The sequence below is a fragment of the Macrotis lagotis genome, chromosome 5 (assembly GCF_037893015.1).
Source record: "Macrotis lagotis isolate mMagLag1 chromosome 5, bilby.v1.9.chrom.fasta, whole genome shotgun sequence".
Taxonomy (NCBI): domain Eukaryota; kingdom Metazoa; phylum Chordata; class Mammalia; order Peramelemorphia; family Peramelidae; genus Macrotis; species Macrotis lagotis.
In genome coordinates, this window is record NC_133662.1 from 9,681,992 (window position 1) to 9,692,239 (window position 10,248).

A 10,248-nucleotide genomic window follows, 5' to 3' on the forward strand; every position below is an offset into this window, starting at 1 on the left:
TAAATTTTAATTTTTTCTCTCCCTTTTACTTTATTGCTTATGTGGGTTTATATTTTCTTGGGGGGGTATTATGTTTACTCTTAAACAAGTATATTTTAGTAATGTATAAAAACATTATTTGTACAGAATAAGAATAAATAAATAAATAAAAATAGATACACGTCATGAAAGTTTTTCAACATGCATTCATATGTATATGCATATTTTTCAGTTACATAATTTCCTTCCACCCTCCCTTCGCCCTCCCTCTCCTCCCCTCAGTGGTGAATAGTCAGATGAATATTGTACATACTCATTTCTGTTAAACATGTTTACAGTTTAGTCATTTTTGGTATGAAGAATTAGAGTCAAGAGAAAAGAAAGAAAACTATGGTGTAGGAAAGAAATACATAAGAGAAATTAAAAAAAATAAATGTAGTGTTCATCAGATTCTGAAGGGGTTTTTGTTGTTGTTGTTTTGTTTTGTTTTTCTTCATCTGGGGATAGCATTGTCCTTAGTAGGTCTAGTAGGGTTGTTGTAGCTTTCTGAACTGCTAAGAGGAGCTGTATCCATCAAGGATGATCAACTCACAGTGTTGCTAATGTGTAGAACTGGTCCTGCTCCCTTTGCTAAGCATCAGATCCTGCAATTCATTTCATCTTCTCTAGAGTCTGACCTTCATGATTTTTTATAGAACAATAGTAGTCCATAATATTCATATACGTGTTAATGTTAATGTTAATACCATAACATGTTCAGCCCTTCCCCAAATGATGGACATCCTCTCAATTTCTAATTTGCCACTACAAAAAGAGCTGCTATGAATATTTGGGTTGTGGGACTTTTCCCATTTTTATGATTTCTTCTGAATATAGGCCTAGTATTGGAATTGCTGTGTCTAAGGGTATATGATCAGTTTTATTCTTTGAGTATAGTTCCATATTGCTCTCCAGAATGGTTGGATCAGTTCACAACTCCATCAACAATCCATTAATGTCCCTATCTTCCTACAACCTCTCCAACATTGGCTAAGGTATTTTAATTTGCATTTCTCTAATCAGTAATGATTTGGAACATTTTTTTCATATAGTTATATATAGCTTTAATTTCTTCATTTGACCATTTATCAATTGGAGATTTCTTTTTTGTTTAATAAATTTATTTTTCCAACTACATATAAAGATTTTCAACAATCACTTTTTAAATAAGTTACACATTTTTCTACCCCTTTCCTTCCCTCCTTCCTCCCCTTGGAAGTGAACAGTCTGATTTTATTCATCATTTTGTGTAAAAGGAATTAAGATTAAGGGAAAAGAAAGTCATGAAATAAGAAGGTAAAACATAAAGAAAGTGTTTAAAAATGAACATAGTATATATTCAGATTCTGCTGGGGTTTTTTTTTTTAACTCTGTGTGTGGATGGCATTGTTCATAAAAGATCTCCCACAGTTGTCTTTATTTCTGAACTGTTGAGAGGAGATGCACCCATCATAGTTGATGAACCCACAATGTTGTTGGATAACTTGAATTTCTTTATCTGAAAACTGTCTGATTACATTCTTTATTCATTTTCCATCTGAGGAATGATTCTTTTTTTCCGGTAGAATGACTTTTTTTTGTCTTTGCTTTTTTCTTTTTTAGTTTTTGCAAGGCAACAGGGTTAAGTGGCTTGCCCAAGGCCACACAGCTAGGTAATTATTAAGTGTCTGAGGCCTAATTTGAACTCAGGTACTCCTGACTCCAAGGCCCATGCTCTATCCACTGTGCCACCTAGCCGCCCCATGGAATGACTTTTTAAAAAATAAATTTGAAGCAATTCCTTTTATAGGAGTGATTTTTATCACAGAAACTTGCTGAAAAATTTTTTCCCTTTGACCTGCCTCCTAATTTTAGCTATATTTTTGTACAAAAACATTTTTTTTAATTTTCATTTTTAATTACAACTGTAAACAGACCATTTTATTCTTACATCTTTTCAATGGTTTCTTCTTTATATTTGCCGTTCTCCTTTCCAACTTGTCGGGATTTGGCTTTATGTTCAAGAATCTTTTTGGAATCTTTCTCCAGTTTTAGTCTGGTGATAACTACCTTACTAGGATGAATGCCCACATGAACAGTTGTGCCATTAGCTTTTTCATGCTGTACATGCTCAATGTAAATGACATATTTCTTTCTGTAAACCTGGATAACTTTGCCAATTGCTGATCTTTGTAGTGTCCACGAACTATTTGGACCTCATCCTTCGTGATGGGCACAGAGAGAACTTTATATTTCTGCCTCAGGTCCTTGGAGAGTGGCAAATACCTGATCTTGCACTGGATGTTCAAGGGTGCATTGAAGTATCTCTTGCAGTTCTTTGGTCTGAAGTCACGATTGGATTGAACTTCATTTTGGCAAGCGGGATTACCTGAAAAGAGATATGTGTGCCACCCGTACAAAAACATCTTTTAAAAAATTTCACAGAATCCAAATTAACTTTCTGTGATCCTCAAGTAATTTCGTTTTTGCTCTTCTGTTTATGACATGTTTATGTCTAATTCATGTACCCATTTGAAGTTTCTCTTGGTATATGGTTCAAAGTATTGGTCTGTACAGTTTCTGCCAAATTACTTTCCAGTTTTCCCTAGAGTTCTTGTTAATTAGTGAATTCTTGCTGTGAATAGTTGAGATCTTTAGGTCTACCAAACACCAGACTGATTAGTTTTTATATTGTTTTGATGACTACTATTTTGAGAACTGGTATTGTAAGACCCCCTTTTCCTTCCACTTTTTTTTCCCATTAATATCTTTCCGATTCTTGACCTTTTGTTCTTCAAATGAATTGTATTTTTTTTTCTTTACAGGTTAAAGAATTTGCCATCAGTATAGTAGCTTACCTTGAAGCCATGTTCATCCTCAGTGAAGGCATTTGATAACATGGCTGAAATCATCATACTAAACAGTATGGGAGCAAAGACACACCCTTGTTCTACTCCACTGGTGCCTAGGAAATCTTGAGAGCACTGTCCATTATCCAGAACCCAGGCATGTATGCAATCATGAAAGTGATGTACAATACTGATGAACCAGGCAGTCAAATTTTGACATAAATAATTAAACTATGATGAACTGGACACATTGTTAGAATGCCAGATACCCACTTGCCAAAAAAATTATTTTATGGAGAACTCACACAAGGCTCACAAGGGGTCAGAAGAAGTGATACTGAGACACTCTGAGGGTCTCACTGAAGAACTTTAGAACTGATTGTACAGTATGAGAGTCACTGGTTCAACATGGCATGCTCTCATTAGTGAAGGTGTTGCATTCCATGAGGAAGATAGAATTGAAGCAGCTCAAAGGAAATGTGGCATTCGTAAGTTTAGAGTATTCCAAGCTCATATTGGTCTGATTAGCCAGTTGGACACACTGTAATTTGTCTCAAACATAGTGATGTCATTTTGGTCTGCTTCTGTAACAAAGGACAAGAACCAACCAACTAATCATTATTTTTCCCTAGCTCTATAAAGTAATCTTTTGAATTTGATTGGTATGAGACTAAGTATGTAAATGAACTCAAGTAATTTTGACTTTATTACATACACTTCATCTAACCATGAGCAATTAATATGGTTGATTATTTAGATCTGTCTTTGAGTTGTTTTGTAATCATGTTTATATAATTTTTATGAGTGTCTTGGGAGGTAGACTCTCAAGTATTTTATGATATTTGTACTTAATAATGAAATTTCTCTCCTCCTGCTACATTTTCTTGGTATTAAAAGGAAATGTCAGGGGGTGGCTAGGTGGCGTAGTGGATAGAGCACTGGCCCTGGAGTCAGGAGTACCTGGGTTCAAATGCGGTCTCAGACACTTAATAATTACCTAGCTGTGTGGCCTTGGGCAAGCCACTTAACCCCGTTTGCCTTACAAAAACCTTAAAAAAAAAGGAAATGTCAATTATTTTTGTGAGTTTTATATCCCTACAACTTTGATGGTGTTCTTTATTTCAATTAGCTTTTTTGGTTGACTCTCTAAGGCTTTCTAAGAACTTAGTCTTTTTTTTATTTTTTAATTTTAGGTTTTTTGCAAGGCAAATGGAGTTAAGTGGCTTGCCCAAGGCCACACAGCTAGGTAATTATTAAGTGTCTGTGGCCGGATTTGAACCCAGGTACTCCTGACTCCAAGGCCAGTGCTCTATCCACTGTGCCACCTAGCCACCCAGTATTTTTCTTTTCAACCCTTCCCCCTCCTCTTAAAAAAAAAAACCCTAACAAACCAACAAAACCTTAATAATATGCAAAGCCAAGTGAAAAAAATTACATATTGGCCATGCCCAACTTTTTTGTCTCCATTGCATATTGAATCCAATACTTTCAATCCCAGGAAGTGGGTAACATTTTTCATCATTTGTCCTTTGGAATCATGGTTGATCATGATTTTGATCAGATTTCTTAAGTCTGCTAAAGTTGGGTTTTTTTTTTTAATTTAAGGCAATGGGGTTAAGTGAATTGCCCAGGGTCACACAGCAAGTTTGTGTGTGTGTGTGTGTGTGTGTGTGTGTGTGTGTGTGTGTCTGAGTCCATATTCAAACTCAGGTCTTCTTGACTTCAGGGCTGGTGCTATTCACTGTACCACTTAGCTGCCCCCAAGTTGTTTTTCTTTACAGTGTTCTCCTGGTTCTACTCACTTCATTCTGTACCAATTGAAACAAATATTCCCAGGTTTTTCTATGATCATTTTTTTGGTCATTACTTATATAACAATAATATTTCAATACATTCACATAAAATAATTTGTTCAGGTATTCCCTAATTTTTTGAACACTCCCTTAGTTTTGCACTCTTTTGCTAATCACAAGAGCTGATCACACACACAAACACACATGGATATTTTTGGCTTTTGTAAGGCAATGGAGTTAAATGACTTGCCCAAGCCTCTGAGACTGGATTTGAAACTTGGTTCCTCTTGACTCCAGGGCTGGTGCTTTATCCACTTCCTTACTTAGCTGCCTCCTATATTTCTGTACATATGGATCTTTTCCAGTTTCTTTGGTGGTCTTAGGGTGCTGTGGTATGGCTGGGTTAAAAAATGTTTACTAAGTTCTTGGTATTAGTTCCCCTTTTTATTTCCAGAAAGGCTGAAACAGCTGAAACAAGGTATTGATATAAACAATAAAGACTCCTTCAACAAAGATAAATGAAGATCCCTTGAAAAATATTTTTTAATTGAAGCAGTTAAACTTGAGTTTCTGCTAAGGTAGCTTGGTCCCAAGGCTGGATGGCAAGAATAAAGGGGAAGAAGTTTCTGAAGGTGGAAGTAATGGAGCTCTGGATTACATTCAGAGTCACTAACAACTAATTTTTTTTAAGCAAGCTATTTTATGTCTGCAAAATGTGTGTGTGTGAGTGTAAGTTAGATGAAAGGATTTCCAAGGTCTCAATTCTACAATTCAATCTATTTTCTTCTGTGAAAATCCTCTATTATTCCTTTACAACATAACTAATATGGAAATATCTTTAACATGATTATTCATGTATAACCTAGATTGGATTGCTTGCTGTGGTGGGGAAGGAGAAAAACTTGAAAATCAAAACCTTAAAAAATATTGAGGGGCGGCTAGGTGGCGCAGTGGATAGAGCACTGGCCCTGGAGTCAGGAGTACCTGGGTTCAAATCTGGTCTCAGACACTTAATAATTACCTAGCTGTGTGGCCTTGGGCAAGCCACTTAACCCCATTTTCCTTGCAAAAACCTAAAAAACAAAAAAAAAACTTTAAAAAAAAATTGAAAAGTGTTTCTAAGAGCCTGTGGTGAAGTCATAATAGATCCTTCATCTTTCTAGGCCTTAGGTATATCTTTAAGAACAATTAGAGGATGGCTCTATAGGAATCTTCAGGTGTCTGAAGATCTTCTCAAGGACTCTGTTGGGTGATCTCCTAAAAGCTCCCTAGGCCTCACTTTATCTTGTAGTAAATAAAAGTGCTTGTCATTTAAAAAAAAAACTATTTTTACATGTAATTGAGGGGAAATAATTTTTAAAAAAAAACCCCTTTCATGTGCCAGGAACTATGAATTCATCACTATTAAGTTTAACATATTACAGTCTTTGTCCAGATTATTTCCCTAGCAGAATGTCTTTCCAACCATTCCAGTTTCTTCCTTTCATTTCAACATGGTTTAAATGCCTTTACCAAGCTGACATTCATGATAATCCCTTATTTAATGGCATCTTAACTCATATCCTGGTTTCTGTCTCTCAAAACTTTCAGAGTTGTACTTTGTTGTGCTTTATGGCTGCTCTCATTTTTCTGTTTATCCTCTACAGCTTGTAGACAAAATTTGAAACTGATTCCTCTTGACTCTAATACTCCAGTTCCAGTGTTCTTTCCACTACATTAAAGGTTGTCACAGGTTAGGATGTTTACCACTTGAAAAAACTCTGTCTACATATTGGAGACACAAGTAAAAAGAGGCAGGACAAAACTTTATTGAATACTTTTTAGCTGAATGACAGTCCATTTTTCCAAGGCCTTTGCATTAAGCTATTGATGGTGTCATTTCTTCCTAGAAGACTGGGCAGAGACTGGATTGCTTTGGTGTGCTACAGATCCAGTTAATTTGGAGTCTGAAGACAGAAGCAGAAAGAGATTGATTTAAAACACTGTCCCTTCCCATTATAAGCCATTTTATTCAAGGTCTCCCCCTAATTAATTCCCCTCAATATTTATTCCACCTTTGCGCTTAGGAATATTTTTCTCTTCCTTACCTGCCTGGTTCTCCAATTGGGCTTCAGGCCGGTCCCCCCAGAGCTGGTGTCTGGGGTCGTTGAGAAATCTGCGGCTTCGATGGCATGTCAAACAAGTCTGAACTGTCCAGCGCTGACCTAGGCGACCTTGGAGGGGAGACAGGACGTGTAGAGGAAAATACTGTCTCTTTCTTCCCCCCCCCCAATACACCAGTCACCAGCCCCTTAGTTTCCACTGGATCCTATGCCTTTACTATTTGGTTACAGAAGGGAGCTCCACTCAGTTTTCCTAGGTGGAACTGTAGTGGCAGAGAAGAGAGGCTGCTCACAAGTTAGTTAAAAAACCCCCACGAGTCTGCCCATCATTTCCGTGACATCCCACCAGAACAGTGGTGGCACTCACGCCTCTGCCGCTGGGTACAGGTCAGCCCGGGGATGAGGAGGGAGGAGCAGCCCCGACACACGGTCCTCTTCACCGAAGGATCCCTTGGGGAGCAGGACAAAGAGCAAGGCCACCCTCAGCGCCCCTCATCACCTAGGGTCCTCCCTCCCGCTCGCCCCCCGCGCCCCGTCCGCCTCACTGTCGCAGGACAAGCCGCTTCCCGATGGTCCTCTCAGTGTGGCAGTAAAACCTCGCCAGCTCCTGATTCTCGGGATTCTGGGCTAGGACGCAGTGGGCAGCCTACGAGGATGGAAGGGGCGGTCCTTGTCCTGGCCCAGAACAACCCTCCCGCCCCGCTTCTCCCTTCTCCCCTACCATTCGGCCGGGCTCACTTGATATAAGAAACCGAGTCTCTGAAATGCCTCCTTGTCCTTGACCTGCGCCGCCATCGGGCTCCGCAGCTCCGACAAAAGCGGGCTTACTCGGACACGGCCCCGCCCTCCACGAAGCGACCGCGTGCTCGCAGATGTCTGCTGGGACTTGTAGTCTCCGCGATCATTACAAACAGACGCATTGGCTTTCGAGGAGACCCTCCCTTTCCTATTCGAAATTCCTCTTTCCTAGGACAGATACTTCTAACCCTGTCCTCCCTCCTTCAAGGGCTTGCCTGGCAAGTACCCATACTCCAGGGCAAGCCCCACTTGGTCAGTTTGGGTCCTGATTGGCTCAGGGTAAGCCAGAGACCCCAAGGATCTTTCCCTTCCAGATCATTTTGAACCGAGAGGTCTTTGCTTTGATCTAGAGAGAGTTGTCTTAAATGTGGCTGGCCTGCGGATTTACTAAATGCTTTAGTAAACGACACAGACCTATCGCAGAGCTCGCACTAGAATGGCAAATCAAACTATATTGTGTTTCAATAAAAACCTTTAAAAGGTTAGACAGCCCCGATATCTAGACCACTGAAGGATTTTGCTTCACCGAAACCGAGTCCAATTAAAGACCATAGCTTAACAAAACCAAGATCTCTCATTGTAGTCCAGATGACTCCGGAGGAGAGCGAGGCTGGTGACTTTACACAACACTCCACTTACATCCAATTCACTTGCATATCCTGGGCGTCTTCCAACAACTGTGCTGCTTATTGTGCCATCTTGAGCAACCCTCTTTTCCTTTCACTTTATGGGTTCCAACTTGAAAACCCCTAATCCCTTGTCTCATGCTTTTCTATGTTACTTAGGAAAATTCTTATCGGGGATCTTTTTTTCCTGGAATTCTGTATCAGATATACTAAAAGGGATAGAGTGATGGAAAATAAACACAATCCAGCCATTTTACAGCTAAAAAAAACTTGGGCCCAAAATGACTAAAATCACAGCTAAATAAGGCCAGACCTCATTTTCATTAGGGTCCCATGTGGTGTATACACTATTCTTTCTTCAAGGTTAGAGGGCAGAAACATTTCATACCTTCCTCTAGATTCAAAGATCATGAAATCATCATACCAAACCAGCTTATGCAAGGATAAAATAATGTAAAACATTTGCTAGCCTTAAGTATGAGCTAGTATGAAAACAAGCTTTCCTTTTGGCCTGAGAGTTTAGAATCCTCAAAGGTGGTAACAAAAATGATCCAGGGGAAACTCATATTCCAAAATGCCTTCACAAGGAGTCAATAATAATGAGTTGTGAGTTCCAAACTTTTTCTCATTGCACTTTCTAGAAGGCATATGCCTTCTAGAATATGGTAGAGGACTAGCTTTCAAGAAAGGTATTCAAATCTAAGACATGTACCTTAATGCCACAAAATGGTGGCCTAAAAAGCATGTAAAACGGCAGATCTGACCAAAATAATAGTACTTGGCTTTAGAGGCATTAGACCCAAACTCTCATTCAGTCACCGTGACCTGGAGTTTATCTCTAAACCTTCAAAGATTTGCTTCCTCACTGTTAAGTAACAAATGGTGTTGCACTATATAACTTGTTGTTTCTCCCAGTTCCAACTCTGCAATCTGTGAATAACAGAAATTAACTTTTGACTTTTAGCTCCGATGAATTAGATGGAAGCAGATATTTAACCTGGTTTCCTTCTCCATAAAATAGCTTCTTTTAGCTTCATTATCTCTAGCTCAATATTTACATATTCAAGAGTCAATATTATTCCCCATAACTTTACCAGCAGTGTTAACCTCCATTGGCCAATAGGGCCCAGGTAAAGGACTAAAGGAAGCTTGGATACTATGGGAAAATATTCTTCAGGGGTAGGGGAAGCAGGGAGCCAGGACAAATCATAATCACTTAATAAACTGGTATTGGTGAGGCTTGCCTGCCTGTCGAGTCTGGGATTATTAAGTCACAATGTGCAATTGCTTTTGGCAACATATTTGCTTTCCTACTTTGGCAAGCTGTAGTTTGAACCCGGTGTTGTTAGGTATGATAGTAAAAGGTTCAGACAGAAGGTTAAGCTCAAGATTTTTAAAAAAGGTTGTAAGAAAGCCTAGTTATGAGCTAATAATTGCTTCCAGCCCCAAGCGTAAGGAGTGTATGGGTAAGGAGGTATATTAATGGCAGTCAGTATTTAGAAGGGATTTCAAGAACTTATCTAGTTCAACCCCATCATTTCACAGGTGGTCCAGTTATCATGCTACTTCCCCACTACCTTTGTCCCCAAGTTACAGCTATTCAAACTCTTCAAGGTCAGGTCAAGTAGAATTCCCTCTTTCAACTCAATTCCTGATTCATTTTGGGTAGTTGCCTTTTCTGGTCTCCAAATATTTCTCTTCCTGTACCACTCACCTCTCTCAATAGTGGAGTACCTGAGTTGGGATGACTTCATGAAATTTGGAGGAGATACTGCTCTTTTTCTTCTTTATCAAACCTGGCTAGCTAGGGGAAAGTGGTAACCAGAGGAGATTCATTTTCTTTTTTTTTTTTTTTGCAAGGCAATGGGGTTAAGTGGCTTGCCCAAGGCCACACAGCTAGGTAATTATTAAGTGTCTGAGGTTGGATTTGAACTCAGGTACTCCTTACTCCAAGGCCTGTGCTCTATCCACTGCACCACCTAGCTGCCCAAGATTCATTTTCTATTTTTCCCAGAGGTGAGATAGAATCTTTGGCTCCTCTTCACATTCCCTTCCTAACTTTCCTTTCCCCATCTTCTTTTAA

General features: G+C 39.2%; 1 protein-coding gene and 1 pseudogene across 1 annotated transcript; both read right to left on the reverse strand.

The window, feature by feature from the left end:
- Positions 1-1,944: 1,944 nt before the first annotated feature.
- On the reverse strand, positions 1,945-2,368 carry LOC141489610 (large ribosomal subunit protein uL24-like; annotated as a pseudogene).
- A 4,058-nt stretch (positions 2,369-6,426) lies between these two features.
- RPP21 (ribonuclease P subunit p21) lies at positions 6,427-10,200 on the reverse strand. Its single transcript, XM_074236810.1, has 5 exons — positions 7,480-10,200; positions 7,287-7,387; positions 7,109-7,191; positions 6,727-6,852; positions 6,427-6,585 (listed from the first exon to the last, which is right to left on the reverse strand). Exons 1-5 carry the CDS (start codon positions 7,534-7,536, stop codon positions 6,515-6,517), a joined length of 438 nt encoding a protein of 145 aa, XP_074092911.1. The 5' UTR covers positions 7,537-10,200; the 3' UTR covers positions 6,427-6,514.
- Between the last annotated feature and the right edge of the window lie 48 nt (positions 10,201-10,248).